Genomic DNA, 18,293 nt, shown 5'->3' on the forward strand with positions numbered 1-18,293 from the left:
AAAAGGAGAAGACGAGATTGTGTCTACAGACGTGATTGGCGGCGGACGAGGAAGTCTCTCGTTTTTGATGCTTTTGGCGCCAAGAAGGCGGTGAGGCTCCACAGTCAACAGACCAGATGGACATCTCGGGGATTTGGGGTTTGCCTCCGATCTTGTCATCGAGGCGGAGTTTTTATATTGACTTGGTGATCAATTGAGTCAGTCTGTCCGGGGATACAGCTCACTTATTGGCCTACCGCTTCGCCGTCGACATCCCTATCCTTTCGATTGACCGGGGTAATTGCATGGACAAAGACCGCGCTCCGGCAAGCATGAAGTCATGACGGTCCTTTCACTATTCTCAGTGCCTTTTGTTGCGCTTGTCCTTTCGCTATGGAGCTGCTCTGTCTTGGCTTCTTCGGACTACCATGAACACCTTCTCCTACAACCTCTACCGCAGTCTTCCCTACTAGCTTCGTTCAACTTCCGAAGCAATACATCGCAACAATCATTCGACCAACAGCATTTCAGACACCTACCTCGAGCTCTTGGCCAAATCCTACAACACGCTCACACAAAGGAGCTACACCTCCGCTTTACCACTGGAAGATGGGATGCTGAAAGTTGGGGTGCACGGCCATGGAACGGCAGCAAAGAAGGAGGCACCGGTGCGGAGCTTTGGGCGTGGATTGACGCACCGGGTGATGAGGAGTATGTCATTTACAGGCCATTTTCTAAAGGCGTGCAAATACTAATTTGTTAGGGCATTTGCAAAGTGGATCACCCTGACACAATCCCTCTCGGGTTTATTCTGTGCCTCACTGAACTTCGTGGACTCAACCCGAACTACTCGACCGGTGGTGTCTTTTGAGCCTACTGGAGACCACTCAGCTGCAGATCAGCTGCATCTTCTTCACGGAACACTCCCTGGAGAAGTAGTCTGCACGGAGAACTTGACCCCTTTCTTGAAGCTACTGCCCTGCAAAGGCAAGGCTGGAATCTCCTCCCTCTTTGACGGGCACAAGCTGTTCGATGCTGCATGGCAGAGTATGTCAGTTGACATTCAGCCGGTTTGCGGTGCAGACGGCGAATGTGTGGTTCAGATCGAGCAATCCGTGGACATGGTCTTGGATATCGACCGGTCCAAGCGCTCTCGTTGTGAGTATATTTCCCAGTGTACATCGATTCAAGATCGCTAATATAGCTTTTTTTGCAGCAAACCCAATTCCTCGGCCGGTGCCTAATGAGCAGCTGATCTGTGACACTTCCAAGCCTTACAACTCAGACGATACCTGCTACCCGCTGGAAACAAGCGATAAGGCGTGGAGCCTGACAGAAGTCTTCGGACGGAGCCTTAATGGCGTGTGTCCTCTTGCAGACTCCGATGGGACAAGCGATCCAAGTGTGTGCCTTCGCGTTCCTCATGAGCGTGGCGTCTTCATCTCCGAAGGGGCCGAGGAAATCAAGAAGGAAGACGGATTTACCCGGTGTTTCAAGTTGGCATCATCGGCACCCTTCGATCTCTCAATTCCGCAGCAGCCGGTGAACACGCAAGTCCCACTGGATGAGCCCGTGCTCCACGCAGAGCGAACCATCGTCGGCCACGGCCAGGAGCGCGGCGGAATGCGCATCATCTTCGGCAACCCCTCCAACACCAGCGACGTGGATTTCATCTACTTCGAGTCTCTCCCGTGGTTCCTGCGCCCATACATCCATACTTTACACGCAACCATTACAGGACTCGACGGCGTGCCGCGTGAGGTTCCCGCCTCCGAAATCGTCAAGGAGACATACTACCGCCCGGCCATTGATCGCGAGCGCGGAACACAGCTAGAACTGTCGCTGTCGGTGCCGGCCGCATCAACCGTGACCTTGACTTATGATTTCGAAAAAGCCATCCTTCGGTACACTGAATACCCGCCAGACGCCAACCGTGGATTCAACGTCGCGCCTGCGGTGATTCGCATCTTGGATACGGCCCATCACTCGCCAATATACATTCGTTCCACGAGTCTACTTCTCCAACTCCCAACTCCGGATTTCAGTATGCCATACAATGTGATCATTCTCACTAGTACTGTTATTGCCCTTGCTTTCGGGACGATCTTCAATATCTTGGTGCGCAGAGTGGTTTCTCTGGATGAAGCCGCTGTTCTTGGATCCCAGAGTGTGAAAGGCCGACTCCTTGGAAAGGTAGTGGCCATTCGTGATCGAATCCGTGGTAAGAGTAGTAAAGTGGAGTAGTTCACATATGCAAATTATGAGTCAAATATTCTTTCAGGTTTCAAGCATGAAAAGAGAGCCGTAGGACGTAAGTGACCTCTAGTCCACCAACGTTCGCATACTCTCCCTCTACATTCACTGCATGGAGGTGCCCTTGTCGAATAAACCCTTCCATTCAGTCAAATCTCATCAATCCTAAACGCCATTAGAGTACATAACCCTCGAACCATTTCTCATAATGTCATTCAGCACCACCAGTCCAACTAACTCCGACTCCCAGTAAGTCTAGGTACCAACCAAAAATGTCAGTCACAATGCCTCAACCCCAAAAAGATGAAACACAGAAACAAAAAAACTCACCCGCCAGCAATATTCTTAACGGTATTCCAACCCGGATACGTATCCGGATCCCCAGCCTTATGCCGCATAAAGCTCGGATCCTCCGAAGGACCACCAGCCGAATCCCCCTCAACCTCACCGACCTGGTTCGCACGCTGCAGGTACTTTGTCTGCGCGCGGGTCTTCTGGTCGTCTAGACCGAGGAAGGAGCCCATTGTTGAGGCGGGGTTTGGGGCCTGTTCCCGACACAATTGCATTAGTATTCGGATTCCTGATGTCATGTCTCCTGTTGGAAGTATGGAAAATGTTCCGGCTATGTGCTGGGGCTTAGGTGAAGATGTCGAGGTCAACTTACAGCTGCGTGTCCGATACCCTCGCTGGAGTCGGAACTGCCGCTGCCGAATGCTTTCTCGCCCCAGCTGGTTTCCTTGTTGGCGGGTGTTGGTTCGGCGCTGCTGCCGCCGGCGACGGCGGTTGTTTGGCGGTTTTCGGTGCTGTCTTGGCCCATTTTGGTGGTTGTAGATGTTTTGATGTAGTTAATTGAGAATAGTTGAATTACTTAGGATCAATGAAAAGTGCTTTGAATAGAACTTGAATATATACAAAGTTCCATGGCGTTGACTTATATTTGCCACGGACCCCGGATGAAGTCATAATGAGGATACGCCCCCATCCCACCTGTGATGCAATCACGTGTGAGTGATCTGGTTTTAGGTTGCAAAATCCTGCTCTTTGGTATATTTGGTTTAGATAACTGGCTATGCCAACGGAAGGCAGGAGGGAGTACCTCATTTCCTACGAGGATGCTCCCAATCATACTGAACCACCCTATAAGTCGGCCATGCCTGCAACAAAACAGCACCAACCATCATACACCCGGCAAAGACCTGAGCCCGCAAGAACTCCGCCGTGTCAAGATTAACCAAAGCACCCGCGATCGGAGCTCCAGCCAGAGCTCCAAACGACGATATCCCCCACATCATCCCCAACCTTGTCCCCATGAAGCTAGGGTCAGGACAGAAAACCGGATGCGCGACAATAGACGTAGGCGCCGTAACCAAAACCCCACTAAGCGCACCCCAATAGCACGCCCAAACAATGAACCCGGCCTGCCCCGTCGCCGCAATCCAAGTAAACATCGCAATCGCCGAGGCCGCAACGGCAAGTATCAAGATACCGATAGGCTTGATATACGCGACGAGCAAATAAGGCACCACACGCCCAATCACCGACGACCCGTTCACAATCGCAACCATGTAGAAGCTGAGACTGGTGGACGTGTGCACGACCGTGCGGGCGTAGGAAGCGATATAGAAGATCGGCACGTAGTACGCGAGCATAACGCATGTCAGCGAGATAGCGAACATCATGAATGAAGGGGAGCGGAAGGCGTGCCAGTCGATGAGGCTTCTTGCGTGGGTTCTTTGGCCTGCGTGTCGACAGAGGATTGTACATGCTACGAGGGCGAGGAAAAGGCTGATAAAGGCTATGCAGCGGACGGCCCAGGGGAAGCCGATTCGTGGCTGCAGTTGGCGGAACATGATTGGGAAGATCACGGCGCCGACGCAGGAGCCGATGGAGGCGCAGCCGATGGCGATGGGGCGTTTTGTCGTGAAGTGGGTGGAGATCACGACTAGGGCGGGGATGTAGGAGATGCCGCCGCCCATTCCTACGCAGAAGCCTTGTGCAAGAAGGACCTGTTCTTGTTAGTGGTCTGGGACTGGATGGCGAGTTAGGTTTGGTGTGCTTCTTACCTGGTAGTAGGAAGTGGCTAGACTGGTCATCATCATTCCGAAGACGGTCAGGAAGCTTCCAACTAGAATTAGAGGGCGTAGATATCCCACGTCAACTAATGGCCCTGCAGCTATACCGATCAATGGGATTAATGTGGCCTGGACACTTCCCACCCAGGAGATCGTGGACGGTGATTCATGGGATAGGAGAACTGTTTGGTAGTACTCTTGAAAAGCACCATATGTTGTCAAAAGGCCCCTGAAAATAACTATTAGCTTGCTTTCCAATATATCGAAGCTTGATAACCAACCAAGAATTGACAAAAACACAGAAGCCCGCAACAACGCCTAGCCATGCATCAAGACCACCGTTGATTCTTCGTTTATGGATGTCATATTCCTTCCCATTGTTGGAGTCAGCGGGCGTTGGATGTGGTTGGGCGCCATCGCATGTCTTCTCTTCTTCCATTTCGATATTTGTCCATTTTGCGATAGACAGAGGTCCAAGTTATTAAAACAGACCCTTTCCCCCCATACCCCCCAAGATTTGGAGTCATGGTGGAGAAAGACCGGGGTCTACGGGGTCGTCATTAGTCACTCGGCACTCCATAACCGAGCTCTACCGCGTGAGATTCCTCCAATCGACTCGTGGACGCCGACGGGATTTCGGAAATTCGTATTTCGAGCTGGAAGGATATTGGCTTGGAGATGGAAGCTCCATATCGGAGAATAAACCGATTCCGTTTCTCCGTGTCGTTCATATCCTGAGGAGAAACGTGTAAGCGACAACCCAAGAGATTGATAATGATACGCTCTAGAGCCTTATAGATCTCCTCAGGTCTAATCGATTGATAATTATACGCTCTAGAGCCTTGTATAGATCTCATCGCTTTCAAGAGACCTGAGGAGTTGAAGAACACTCAAAGAAAGTCGTCCTCGAATCTAGGTAACCAATGTGATTAGGGATATGACTGACATCAACTTTCAACCTTAAGGGTTAGCTCTTCCAAATTCCAATTTGACTTACCCGACAGGGATGAGTCTAAGAGCCGTAAGCGTGGCTCCTGTTTTGATGGTGCTGTAGAGGTGCGACCAGTCTCTCAAGTTCCATGGACAGGTGACAAGGTGGGCACGTCATGTCCATGGCCCGGATACACATCTCGTTGCAGTAGGTTAGGGCTGCTTTCATGAGTGCCTTGACGGCATTTCCATCTGAAGATCCGATGATACACTGGATAGAGTAGGCATTGCCTTTGAAATTACAATGGGAAATATACTCTGGCTACAAGGTGTTATAAGATACCGGAACAATCAGTAAACTAGCAGTGGTTCGTCCTATTCCATTGAGTAACTAAGTAAAAAACATTTGGCGGTGGGTATTCATTCCACTTCCCCTAAAACAAAAGGCCTTTTCCAGATAGTCCCCCGAACACCGCAAGACTGGCATTGCGCAGCCTTGTCAAAAGAAATACAAAGATGAGATAAGATTGTACAGAACAGGATGGGCTATCGAACAAGTCCGTCAAACAGCTTACTGAGGTACGGTGCCATTGGCTTGGGCCTCGAAAATGGCTTGCATCAAAGTGTCATAATGATGGGCGGCGGCAGGTTGATGATTCAGAATCTTGCGAACGACTTCCAGCTGGGCCATGTCCACATTGGGTGCGGTCTTCAGGAGCTGTTGGATGGCGGGTGCATCCACTTGTGTGCCTAGGAGGTGCACCGCAGCGGCGAGGCCTGTCAGGGCAGGTTGGTGTTGCGGCGCTGCCTCGCCATATGGCGCAGGGTTGTGGTTGAATCCGGCAAAGTGGGAGGGGGGTGTGGGCGCAATTCCAGTGCTGAACTGGGGTTGCTGGGGGTGCCCATTGCGCCTGTGACGGGGCTCGCGAATGTGGGAGGCTCCTGGCTAGCCTGGTGCGATGGCGGCTGGACCGACGGAGGGTTGGACTCGCTGGTCTTGACGACGAAGATGGTGAGAAGCATGCGGTGAGGAATAGGCGCTTCCAAGGAGATGTTTTCGAGGAGTTCGATGAATTCTGGCATTTTGGTGGTGCCGACCTCCATGGGGACGAGGTAGGTATCTTTCACGGCGGACAAGGGGTGCTTCCCGATGACACCATAGCGTTCACGGCTATGGAAATAGTCGAACAGTTTGTCAAAGCCTGCTCGGTCTTCGGGCTTATCGGGGCTGCTGACGGCGATCACGGAGACATCGGTAGACTTGCTGAACTGAAGACCGCAGAGATAATCGGTCGCTCGTCTGATGTCGATACGCCCATCAACATGCAGATTTGAGGGCACCAAGTGGCTCCATGGGATCCGGCCACTCAGGTCAGCACCCCCCACGTGCTTCGCGGTAGAATTAAATTCCCCGATAGGAGGCATTGTGACCCTGCCGCGCCAGATGGCTCCATCATCGTTAAAGTCTTTCGGCGAATAGGGGGGAGAGTCGATGTCATCGTCGCGTAAGAGTTGATCGATCTCGGCATCCGCTTGAACCCTGCCGGTAGGCACTGGGTCGTGGATACTGGGGGGCATTTCCATTTCCGGGAAGACATGATCATGGTGAGCGCCCTCGGGCGAGAGACCACGCGCAATTCCGTCTGCCTTGGATTGCTGCAATCCCGTTGCGCTCGTCGAGGCCTCGGCTGGGCTGCCGTCATCGCCCGGAACGTGACGGGGTCCTCGGGAAAACACTGACTCATTTGCACCATGGGTCTCGTCCTCGATCAACTCTTCGCCCTTATGGGTGCGACGAATGCGAGGAGCCTGTTCTTGAATAATGGTGCGCTGTCTGTCTGCCTCGCGCTTGATCTCGGCGTCCTTCTGCTGCAACTCCTCGCTGGCCATCTCTTTTGACGACATCTGGGATAGAGCCTTAGGAGAGAGACTCCCTACGAGCAAACGGTCTCGCAGAGAGGTATTCTTTTTTATGTTGAACATGATCGTCCGAAATTGGAGCCTATACGAATCTGTTGGCTCGCCTGACCGCGCGCAGAAATTCTCATAGATCCCATCTTCGATGGAAAGACCAAGATACCGTGCGAGATCCTCCACTGATTGGTTTTCACGCAAGGTAAAGGTGCCTGCTTTCTGAGCCGCAGCGATTTGGTCTACAAACATCTTGATGAGATGTGTGGCCACACCCTTGCGAGCAGGCATAAGTTCATCCAAACTTCCAACAGCACGAGCCTCCGGGGTATTGTCTGCCTTGATTTGAGGCGTGGTCGATTGTGGGACAGCTGCTGGAATAGACTGTGGAGAGGTTCGTTGCTGCTTAACTTGTGGGCCCTGGTAAACAGATGAGTTAGCATTTCGAGTGACACGGTTAGGTGGTATAGGAATAGTCACCTTGTCATTCTCGGTCGTCTCTTCGAGCTTGCGCTTGTTGGTGCTTGATCGCCGAGAATCATTGGCGTGGCCATTCTTCTCTGGTTCCGCGGACGCAGTTATGGCCCCAGTTGCAGGAGAACCACTGGGACCAGGCGTAGTGGACGGTGCAGTACGAGCAGGGGTGCCGGCATCTGTTCTGCTCTCACTGGGTCTAGCTTTGCGGCCGCCCTTCTTGCCCTTCTTTCGCTTAGACTTCTTCTCCTCTGCCTCTCTGCGACGTTTTTCGGCGACCTCTTCCCAGGGCTTCTCGCCCGCTTGCATCCTCGCCAGAAGCACTTTGTGGTTCTCTGGTCGGCATTGTTCACAGAAATATTGATCCGGTTCCTGCCCTTTTGGGAACGTCAGGCCCATGCAATCATTGTGTTGCCATGCAGAACATTGATCACAGCAGATCATGTCGCGCTCCACATCCTCTTCTTCTTCATATTCACCACAGATACATCGGATGATTTCTTCTTCTTCCCCTTCGCCTTCACTTGGACCGGGTGTGGGTTCGGTAGATAGTTTCGCGCTCTTTTCTTTCGGGCTTTTGCTTTTGCCTTTCTTGCCGGTGTCATCTGGTAGTTCGAGGTTCTTGTGTTGGCCCTTGGTGGCTCGGCCTGAACGGCGGGGTTCATCTAGTCTCATTGTTAGCTTGGCTTCTTGTGAACGGCCCACAATCCAAATTTGGGGTCGCGCTGTCACTTGGGGTGATTTGTCGCAATGTCGGTAGCGACAGTGTACGAAAGCTTACCGGCCATGGTGTTGCTGTGTTTCGGTGCGTACTACAGCGGGTAAGAGAATAATAGTTCTCTGCAATTGCTCGCAATTTGCGCGTTACCCCAGGGCTGACAAAAGTCTCTACAGGCTCAAGGCGCTAAAGTAATACACAGGTGAAGATGGCACAGCAGCGATACTGCCTGGCCCACAGTTTTGCTTGATCGTGGAAAAAGCAATCTAGAGTCTGCGCAATATTGCTTCAACCGACACACGGGAGCAAAGAACGCGCCGAAGTGGGTTGTTATGGTGGACTGTGCAATCCCTTGCTGCGCGTCAAATGACAACTTGGCGCTAAGCGGGGTCGCGGCTGAGTGAGCTCAGATCGCGCTCGCGTTGTGCGATCGAATAGGGCAAAGAAAAGATTATGATGAGATCGGGGAAATAATGGCGCTAGATATCTCAGATGGAGAAAGCAAAAATGCCAGGTCGTTGGGTGCAAGGTAGAAGGAGAAATGTAATGTGATGTGAGGAGAAGAGCTTAGCAATGAACGAGGTGGCTTGGGCTCCCGTGTTTGTCATCTATATCACGTGACAGTTGTCACCAGCCACAGTCTCGCGGCGGTTTGTCCCTTCGGTGAATCCTAAGAGAGCTTCTCCAGCTTCCCCACTCATCATCACAAGTTCTTTTATTTCCGAAGCAATTTGAATCACGAAACCAAACCCATACCAACTACTTCTATCTAGCATCCATCCCATTACACATATTATACTCCCGACTTCCTACATTACAGCTCAAAGAAAATATGGCCGATGTCCGATCGCTCCTCCGCAGCGAGCTAGCTTCCCGCAAGGGCACCTCCCAACCGAACACGACAGGGAATCGGGTTACCAAGAAGCGCAAGGTTGACAGTGGAGATGGAGTAATGCGAAAAAAGCTCCGCGCCGCTGAACTCGATGCACAGTCTACCTCCGGCGGCACGCCCACCGAACAAACCACCGAGGCAGAGCAGGTTGACAGTGATGTCGCCGGCCCAGAAGCTTCAGTTGACAGCGAACAAGACATTGTTGAATCAGCTGCGGAGCCTGCAGAAGAGCCAACTACGGCGCCACCTCCAGATACATCCATGACTACTGATGAGGACGCATGGGAAGCATTCCAACGCGATGTTGTCGCGCCAGCTCTTGTACCGCATACGCCGGCTGCTGTTGCAGCCGAGGCTACGATATCAGCGGCTCCAGTGACAGCCCAAGAGCTTGCTGCGCAAGAAGAGCGAGCGAAGGCGTCAACAACTCGCTCTCGTGAAGCTGAGCTGGAAGGGGAGCGAGAGGATGCCGCGCGTCATTTGGAGGAAGAGTTTGATGAGATGGATCAGTTGGAAGAGCGGGTGCGAAGACTCAAACAGAAACGCGAGGAGCTGCGGAAAGCACGCGCCGAGGATCGACCACAAGATGAATCGATGGGCCCGGACACTGTGGAGCAGGACGCTGCTGAGAGCGAGAGTGAAGATGGTGACGACGACGATTGGGACGATTGGAGGTTTAAATGAAATGAGAAACGACAATGTGTCTACGCGAAGGGAAGAGGCTTCCCTCGTCTACAGTGATACCCTCAGGAGTCTAATGGAATCGGCATGCGCGATTTGTCTCTTGATGTATAATATTAAGATGTCTTTATTGCCACAAAAGTTACATGTGATAATCAGAGATTACCTATTGATCCAGCTTCGGCTCCTCATCTTCCCTCTGATCGACATCCATGTAGCTCCGTAGGCCGTCCTTCCTGACACGCATTGCCTGTTCAACTTCGGCCTCGCCTTCCCTGAGCAGGTGTTTGCCACGAAGGAGATCTCCTCGTTGCCTCCGCTTCTCTTCCTCCACCCGCTTCTCCCGATCCGCCAAAGCCTTCTCGCGCTTCTCGCGTTCAAGTCGTTTTCGGTCAAGTTCTTCTAGCTCTTCTGCTGTCAACTGTACCTCCGGCGCCGGAGGCAGTGTAGATATGTACGCCTCAATCAACGGGTCTCGCACCTCCGGCGCGAGTCCGATATAGCGGACATCAGTGATTACCACAGTGGGCAAAGCTTCAGCGTTGGAAGACCGATGTAACAAGTCCAACGGAACAGACTTGAGAAGGGCAGACAGGTCTGATTTGCGAGTACTCTCGGGTTGTTTGATACGCGAGATATGGTCGCGGTAGAACTTCTCGCGCTCTTTATCCGTAAGCTGAGAGTCCTTCATTTCAGGCTCTTTTCGGAACTTGCGCTTGAACTCTGGCCAGTAAAGCTTGGGAGTGGCATGTTTCTGCAGGAACGCCAGATACTTGATGCGCGGGTCCGTCTTTTCCTGCTTCGCCTTTTGTTCTTTAATGTGTTGGATCCTTTCCCTGGACCATTTGGAGAAAATCTCTCGTCGCATCTTCATGTTCGCGGGTGCTGTATATCGAGTGTCTTCAATGATGCGACCTTCTTCGATGACATTCTCCCATGTCGTGAATGGGTTGATCTGGAAATCGTCCAGCAGGTCGCGGAAGAGGGCTTCAGCGTCAGCCTCTGTCAGCGGTAGGCCCGCTGCGCCCTCTTCCCAGTCCTCCTCTCCAACCTCGCCGTATTCCCCGGGGTCCAGTCCATAGTCTTCGCCCATGGCTGCTAGTTGATATTCCATGTCTTCTTCGTTGAACTCTAGCGGCTGGTTCTCGAGGCCCTCGCTTTCAGCCCGCGCACGCTTTGACGGTTGACCCTCTTCGCCCTCGCTATCTGTAACCTCGACCTCCTCATACTCGTCGTCGTCGTCTGCGTGTTCCGTTTCCAGTGGTACCGGTTGGGCTTCCGTTTGAGCGTCCGGCGGTGCAGATGGTTCCTTTTTAACTGGCTCCTCGGGCTCCCCTCGTTCCTTTCTTTCCTTTTTCTCACGCTCGAGACGATCAAATTCAACCACGCCCTTCAGAACGTGTTCCGGAAATTTCCAAAAACTTTCCTTGGTTTCTGGATTGTGCACAAATCTCCTTCCAAGCTTTGTCTTGACCAGGAGCCATGGGGCGCAGTCAGGTATAGGATGCTTCTTTTTTGGCCTATCTTCGGGCTCTCTTCGTCCACGATCGTGGTAGCCTTTCCCTCCACGGAACCCTCCCCGGCCACGGAAGCTCTGCGGCGGGCTAGTATGCGCCGGTACATGGCCAAATCCTGGCGGTCCATGAGGTGTTGAAGAGAACGGGGGCAGTGTCGCCGGAGTGTAGGTTGCGTGTGAGGGATCAGGAGCCGATTGACTGGGGTGGGAGACAGTTTGTTGAGGGCGGGTATAGGTGGATTGTTTCGTTGCAGCGTTATAATAGTACCAGTGGCCTGTTATAACCGTCAGAATGATCAAAACTTTGCATGAAGCCGGCGCAAGACGAACCTGTGGGAGCTCGATGTTGAGTCCACCCTTCAGGCAAAGGGGGAGGAGCGGAGTATGTAGATTTGAGCATTTCAATCGAAACCAATCAAATCGCAAGCAAAAGAATTACGAAATGGGCCTCGCGGTCCGTCGTTGCGAGTCGAAGTAGGCAAAGTGTCGCAACCAAGCTGTGGTGTGGTGAAGTGGTCCGAGCTTGGCGGATGACAGAGGACGCGCCAGGGCGAGTTGCCTGGAGCTTCTACGACTTCACCACCGAACCTCACCATCCCGAACCAGAACCACCTCATTCATACAATCAACCTCTACCTTTGGTTCTTTTTTGGGTTTTCGTTGCTTTATTCACTCAGACACGATGTCTCGGAGATACGATTCGAGGGTTTGTGCACACCGTCATTCCTTTTGTTCGGCCTCAGCTAACCTATGACGATGCTCGACAGACTACCATCTTCTCCCCCGAAGGTCGACTGTATCAAGTTGAATATGCGCTTGAGGCTATCTCTCATGCCGGCACAGCTCTCGGTATCTTAGCCAAGGATGGAATTGTCCTTGCTGCGGAGCGGAAGGTGACCAGCAAGCTGCTGGAGCAGGATACCTCCGCCGAGAAGCTTTACACAATCAATGAGTACGAAACCTATATTATCTTCTTAGCATAAGCAACTCACAGCTGACACTTTTCAGTAACATGATTTGCGCCGTCGCTGGTATGAATGCCGACGCGAACATTCTGATCAACTATGCTCGCCAGAACGCCCAACGCTATCTCCTTACGTACAACGAAGACATCCCATGTGAACAGCTTGTCCGCCGGCTGTGTGATTTGAAGCAAGGATATACCCAACACGGTGGTCTCCGTCCATTCGGTGTGTCGTTCATTTACGCTGGGTACGACCACCTCCGTCAATTCCAGCTATACCAGAGCAACCCCAGTGGAAACTACGGAGGCTGGAAAGCCACAAGCGTTGGCGCAAACAATGCCAGCGCGCAGAGTCTCCTCAAGCAAGATTACAAGGAGGACTGCAATTTGCAGGAGGCCTGTGCTATGGCCGTCAAGGTGTTGAGCAAGACCATGGACTCTACAAAGCTGAGCAGTGAGAAGAGTAAGTCTTCCTGTTGTATATCTTCGTCTTAAATTTTGTTGAGCTAACATTTTGCCCCTACACAGTCGAGTTTGCAACGGTGGGCAAGACCAAGGATGGCAAGATCTACCACCACCTATGGACTGCGGATGAGATTGATTCCCTTCTGCGGGAACAAGGGCTCGCCAAGGTTGATGATGAGCCTGAGGCTGGTGACATAAAATAGATTAAATTCTTCCGTGCCCTTCTCCGTCCCAGATACTTGAATTCAATACTTTGACTATAATCATCCAGTTGCATTCTACTATCATCATCGACGAAAGGTTCTTACCGGTATCTCCTCTGTCGAATGTGCTTTCGCTTAGGGCTGCACCTGGTGTTGTTCTCTTGTGACGTGGCATGCAAATCGGCCCAGTCTCAGCGCCCTTCTTCGATTCTGCGCCCCGATTTGACGCTGTTTACCTTGAAGATGTTTGGTCGTGTAGGTCACACGTAGGCTGAAAGAACTAAGAGGGCATCTATCCATGGATGACGGGAGGTTGTAACCGGACTGCACATGTTAAGTTTCCGAGGACAAGGTTCCATATTCCCACAATATATAGTTCCCAACTTCTCTGGTGCCATCTCGCACCTCTTCTCCCGTCTGTTTCCCCGACTGACGGCAAAACGACGGGATTGCCATTCCATTTACTCAAATTGCCCGAGTCGTTATGGTATTGGCGTGAGTTCAAGCGATGAGAAGCTACATACCTAGTGTCGTTTCCGGGCATAGGTAGGTGGAGGTACCTAAGTACCTCATCTCGTCCATCCCCAAGAGGTATCCAATGATTCTTAGGTATCTCCATCCACTGGACCACTGCAACAACTGGTCGATACGCAACACAACTTCGATCTTCTACGCCCTATAATCTATTTCCATAATCTCCCACAGCAATATTCACTTTCCTATGGAGGACCCGACTTGATTTCAGGTTATATAAGCTGTCACGTGGAGGGTTGTGATGAGGCCTGTGATGAGGGGCCCCTCGTTCCATGCCGAGTATACATATGTCTCAAGCCTCACTCACTCTATCAATCTCTAACTTTAGGGCATTCTCGGATTTAGATGGCCGTTTGACCTCATTTGGGTCTCAATGGCTTTTTCATCTGGTTCTAGCGAGTGCCAACCCCTCACTCTGTGAGACTCAATCCGTCTCAGCGAACCGCTCACCCAGAAGAACAGGGCGCTTATGACATGACTAGTCCCCGTTGACAGTTTCTTTTAGGAGTTCGATAGCCTATGGACAGAAAGCAATATGGAACCCGAACCAATTATATTTCTCGTCAAATGTCAATATTTTCGAAAGCGATCTGGTTCTCTCGTCGGCTTGCAGAAACTCGATTCGAACTTGATGTCACGGACAAGTGGTGAAACATGATTATGAAACTCGCTGCAAATCCCCCTCAGGAGACAGTACCAAGCAGCAAAAAAGAAAACAAGAAAACAATTGGCTAATATGAACCGGAAACAGGCCAACACGCTTGCTGTTGGACTGCAAGGAAGGAAAACAAAAGAGCAAAGAAAAAAAAACACCGGTTCTGCAATTCCAAACCAATCCTATCTTAGGAGAGTGCTTCTTCGGTCGTCCCGCTCCCGTTGCAGGGCGCGGATTTCTTTCTCCAAGTCCAGGATGAGCCTCTCGGATCGATCCATTGAAGCCACAAGTGTGGCACCCTCTCGTTTCCACCGCGCCAGGCGTTCGAGTTCGGCGCTACGGCGACGATATTTTGTTTCGATTTTCTCGCAGAGACGGCAATTGTTCTTGTCATTCTCAGTGGCGTTGACGAGTCTCATACCGCATGTTTCGCCAGTGCGGTATTCATAGTTGCATCGGTGAGCGAAGCTGGTCCAGCTCCAGTCTCCACACGCAAACCGTTTCTGGTTGTAAAAGCACATGCCTATCATATCTGTCAGTGCTGCTCAATCTGCAAGTACGACATAACCTACTTGCTCACGGTTCTCTGTCTTTGTTTCAGACTGTGGACGCAGGGTTACTATTGGTTGCACCTGCCAGTACACCTGCACTTGTCGGATTTGATAGGTTGGCCTGTCGTCTGGGTCTTAAAAGGCCTGGCAAGCTTAACAAAGTTGAAACGAGTTCTTGAATGGATTCTTATCCCGACGGATATCTATTGGTCTGGCTTGAGGATTTCAGACTCGAACCATGAAATCAAAGGGGACGATTGTGAACCTCATGACATCTCGGGGCGTTGACAGGCTTATTTATCTTAGGACAAAGTTTCTATGCCACGGTTCTGTTATCCCATGTTTGCATCGTCCTACCGTTGATCGACGTTCGTCAGTGCCCGATGGCTTATCATCCGTGGTTCTAGTCCATGGATTTTACATTGCACCTGCCTGACGGATGATCCGGTTGGCTGTGGGCAGTTCTCTGGGCAGTGGGGAAGGTATGATAGCCATTGCATCTCGAATGGAACCACTATGAACAGCTGGTTGCTTCATAGATGCATGCAACCCTCAGGTGTGGCGAGTTCCTCCTCCTGGTGATGTACGATGGGTGGAAAATGCCTCAATCCATGGATGCAATTCTCCAATTTCCAGATTAGACTACTGCAATCATCCTGTCGCCAGCTGCCTCTCCCCGCTTTCATGTGGATGCTGTTCGCATGGACTCGCACCTCCATGATGCTCTTGCGTTTTACATGGCTGATCTTGCATGGTCATGTCGAGTCGGTCTCGGAATTCCCCAGCTGTCGTATTGATGCAATAATCAGGCTTTCATACCCAGGGATAACCCTGCCTCATGCAAGAGAAAAGTTACTGCCTTCGCGAATGTGATGGGAGTCTGCACGCCACTTGTGACTCCACCACAATAGTATGTTCTATCTTGATTCAAATATTTGTCGGCTGCAATTATTGATTGGCTCACGGCTTCAACCATCATGGGCATTGACACGGGGTTTCGACCGAACTCCATGGATTTATTCAAAGTGTCTATCCAATATTGCTGTCAGTGTGATTGCATACGCATGCACATCCTGTGTTGTTGCGTTCATTCCCTTTCCATTGAGCTCTCGCGTCTCCTGCATTTGGACAATAATGCAAATCCATATTGGGTCTCAGCATGTGGTTGCAGCCATTAGCCCCTGTTATCTTGTGTTGTTCTTACCGAGCTTACTCGCCAGTCTATCAAAATTAAGACCTGATCTTCGTCCCACGCCTGCCGCGCCTTTCCGCTCAGTGGATGTCGGCCAATAGTCTTACCCGAGCCGCAATCCTAGGGTCTCGTGAGGCTCTATAATTGGCACCCGGGTTCAAGGACAAGGATCACGAAGTTGAAATTTCGAGCGAGGCTCCAGATGAAAGGATGCAGGCCAGATAGATCCATTTTTGTTCAGCTGATCTTTCACTCCTGCAAAAGAGGAATCCAGCATTTGCCCCCGCTCATGTGGGTATATTTGTCGTCATCCACTTATATCTTTCGCTGAAAATGATAGGACCGGGTTACTATGCGGCGCTCGCCGCGGACACGAACCTTGACACTTTCCACATATTGGTAAACCACATGCAGCTGCACCTATGCTCAGAGACTCTGACGTGGCAAGTTACTTCTGGTTCCATGCGTGAACCTTTGGTAGCGAGCCCTGGCTTGAAGGCCGTGGGTCGCTGTGTAGGTATTGCATGCAGGCTCCGCCGAGATCCATGTGCTTTTCATATTATCGAAGATGACGAAAGATGACTGATCGCCAATACGGACTGGCAGTGTTCGTGGGCTCTTAGTGCTTGCCATTCTGCGCCAGTGTCTTGAGGATCTCACCAAGATGGCGAGTGATCGCCGGCAGATGCCGCTCAATCACACTTAGGACTTTGCGCAGGAAGGTGATCCATGACAAGATGTTGAGCTGGCAACTGGCATCCCTGAACATGGCTCACAGCCTCAACAGGGACGTGTCACTGTGGATTACTTGTTCTCTGCGGCGAGCTGGTTGCATACCGGCCGATAACCTCTCGAATCAACCCTTGAAGCGCCCCTGCTCTGTTGCCTCTTTCTCTCCATCTTACCACCAAAGTTTCGCCGCACATCCCTAGTGTACCAAACTTTCTCCTGGCAAGGATCGCATCGAGAGGTTGGGTAAAGCATGATTGTGGTTACTGCCCAACAACCGAAGTTACCGGTTGAATCACCAGAACACTTTTGATCAGGTTAGAGGTACCGCAGGCCAACTTTGAGCACTATGTTCCCGGGAAGCCCATACTTGAACGTTGAAATTGAATTTCCGGACCCGCATACGGCCTCCCACAGCGTCGGGATCGTGTGATCCCGTGATCTCAAAGTGAACGGAGACTCCCGCACCCGCCCACCCGCCTGTCTCTAACCAGTGACAAATGGCGGATGGCAAATTGACATTCGGCGCTGGAACGCAGAGAACCCGCGGGCCGCCGCCTCCATCTTCGCTCGGTGCACGCGGATTGGTCTGTCGATGTACTTTTCCCTATCTGCAGCCGATCTCAGCGTCCAATGGCAACCCTCGCTTGGATGCCGGTCATATGTAACTAATGATACATTGCCCCACCCTTCCTGCACTCAAGGGGCATGTGCATCTCATCAGCACTTGCATTCAGTAAGGCCGAGGCCTAACCCTTATTGGAAAACCGTGGCTGTCACAGCGCGGGCCCTCGCATTCGCGTGGTCCCAAATGCCATTCTTTCCACTACCGCAGTAAGTGACCGGCAGCTCCACTTGTGGAACACGGCCTGTGTAGGAAGAGTCTCGTTTGAGGGAATGGAATTTCACCCAATTTTTAGATATCAACTGCCTGCATGCCAATGAACACGCCGCATTGCTCTAGGCCTTGCCACTAACTGTCTCAGTGCATCGAAGCTGGCTGCATTGGCGAACCTTCCGTCACTCTGAATGACTACTTCATTTGGAACGCGTGGCTAGAGATCGAGGAATCAACTCGAACTACTTAGGTAATTCAATGGCCGGCAATCAAACCCCGAAACCCCGGGGCGAAGAGGCCACCGACGCGCGGACGGAGCCCTGGATACTGACGTGGCAGATATCTCGCACACTACCAGAAGTTCAGAAACAACACTTTAAACCAAGGCGATATAAAAGCTGGAGCTCGTAGATACAGTCTCATCTGCATAAAGCCAGCCTGCGTCTTAGGGCAAGCTTATTACCGAATCGGGTTAGCCTGGCTACTTTCCAAAATGACGTCAACATGATCCTACCCAGGGTTCGAAGAACCAAGGCACCTGCCGTTATATAATTGAACTTGTAATGCATCTCCCTGTACGTCAGTACTTAAACAATAAGCAAATCATTCACTCCGCCTAATTACTCTTCTCCAACCCATCTCGATCCCCAATCATTCTTTCCCACCTATACGAACGAGATACCTCAACAAACCACCTCTATTCCCATCTGACCTCATCTTCTTGCATCACCACTCA

At 51.5% G+C, this 18,293-nt stretch overlaps 8 protein-coding genes across 8 annotated transcripts; 3 read left to right on the plus strand and 5 right to left on the minus strand.

Annotated features, from left to right (window-relative positions):
• Positions 1-319: 319 nt before the first annotated feature.
• Positions 320-2,223, plus strand: gpi16 (GPI-anchored transamidase subunit GPI16; the record flags this gene model as incomplete). Its single annotated transcript, XM_056666267.1, has 3 exons — positions 320-690; positions 743-1,137; positions 1,196-2,223. 3 exons carry the CDS (start codon positions 320-322, stop codon positions 2,221-2,223), a joined length of 1,794 nt encoding a protein of 597 aa, XP_056519863.1.
• A 158-nt stretch (positions 2,224-2,381) lies between these two features.
• N7515_005524 (uncharacterized protein) lies at positions 2,382-3,049 on the minus strand (the record flags this gene model as incomplete). Its single annotated transcript, XM_056666268.1, has 3 exons — positions 2,382-2,397; positions 2,563-2,777; positions 2,897-3,049. The coding sequence occupies 3 exons, from the start codon at positions 3,047-3,049 to the stop codon at positions 2,382-2,384; spliced, it is 384 nt and encodes a 127-aa protein (XP_056519864.1).
• Positions 3,050-3,329: 280 nt separating this feature from the next.
• Positions 3,330-4,743, minus strand: N7515_005525 (putative MFS monocarboxylate transporter; the record flags this gene model as incomplete). Its single annotated transcript, XM_056666269.1, has 3 exons — positions 3,330-4,238; positions 4,296-4,533; positions 4,586-4,743. 3 exons carry the CDS (start codon positions 4,741-4,743, stop codon positions 3,330-3,332), a joined length of 1,305 nt encoding a protein of 434 aa, XP_056519865.1.
• Positions 4,744-5,805: 1,062 nt separating this feature from the next.
• N7515_005526 (uncharacterized protein) lies at positions 5,806-8,407 on the minus strand (the record flags this gene model as incomplete). The annotated part of the gene is made up of 4 exons (XM_056666270.1): positions 5,806-6,117; positions 6,153-7,565; positions 7,626-8,344; positions 8,401-8,407. 4 exons carry the CDS (start codon positions 8,405-8,407, stop codon positions 5,806-5,808), a joined length of 2,451 nt encoding a protein of 816 aa, XP_056519866.1.
• A 762-nt stretch (positions 8,408-9,169) lies between these two features.
• Positions 9,170-9,913, plus strand: N7515_005527 (uncharacterized protein; the record flags this gene model as incomplete). The annotated part of the gene is made up of 1 exon (XM_056666271.1): positions 9,170-9,913. The coding sequence occupies one exon, from the start codon at positions 9,170-9,172 to the stop codon at positions 9,911-9,913; it is 744 nt and encodes a 247-aa protein (XP_056519867.1).
• Positions 9,914-10,076: 163 nt separating this feature from the next.
• Positions 10,077-11,826, minus strand: N7515_005528 (uncharacterized protein; the record flags this gene model as incomplete). The annotated part of the gene is made up of 2 exons (XM_056666272.1): positions 10,077-11,701; positions 11,757-11,826. 2 exons carry the CDS (start codon positions 11,824-11,826, stop codon positions 10,077-10,079), a joined length of 1,695 nt encoding a protein of 564 aa, XP_056519868.1.
• A 282-nt stretch (positions 11,827-12,108) lies between these two features.
• Positions 12,109-13,058, plus strand: pre9 (proteasome core particle subunit alpha 3; the record flags this gene model as incomplete). Its single annotated transcript, XM_056666273.1, has 4 exons — positions 12,109-12,132; positions 12,194-12,378; positions 12,435-12,853; positions 12,919-13,058. 4 exons carry the CDS (start codon positions 12,109-12,111, stop codon positions 13,056-13,058), a joined length of 768 nt encoding a protein of 255 aa, XP_056519869.1.
• Positions 13,059-14,429: 1,371 nt separating this feature from the next.
• N7515_005530 (uncharacterized protein) lies at positions 14,430-14,768 on the minus strand (the record flags this gene model as incomplete). Its single annotated transcript, XM_056666274.1, has 1 exon — positions 14,430-14,768. One exon carries the CDS (start codon positions 14,766-14,768, stop codon positions 14,430-14,432), a length of 339 nt encoding a protein of 112 aa, XP_056519870.1.
• Between the last annotated feature and the right edge of the window lie 3,525 nt (positions 14,769-18,293).

Source organism: Penicillium bovifimosum (assembly GCF_028826915.1).
Source record: "Penicillium bovifimosum strain IBT 22155 chromosome Unknown utg000005l_segment0_segment0, whole genome shotgun sequence".
Classification (NCBI taxonomy): Eukaryota; Fungi; Ascomycota; class Eurotiomycetes; order Eurotiales; family Aspergillaceae; genus Penicillium; species Penicillium bovifimosum.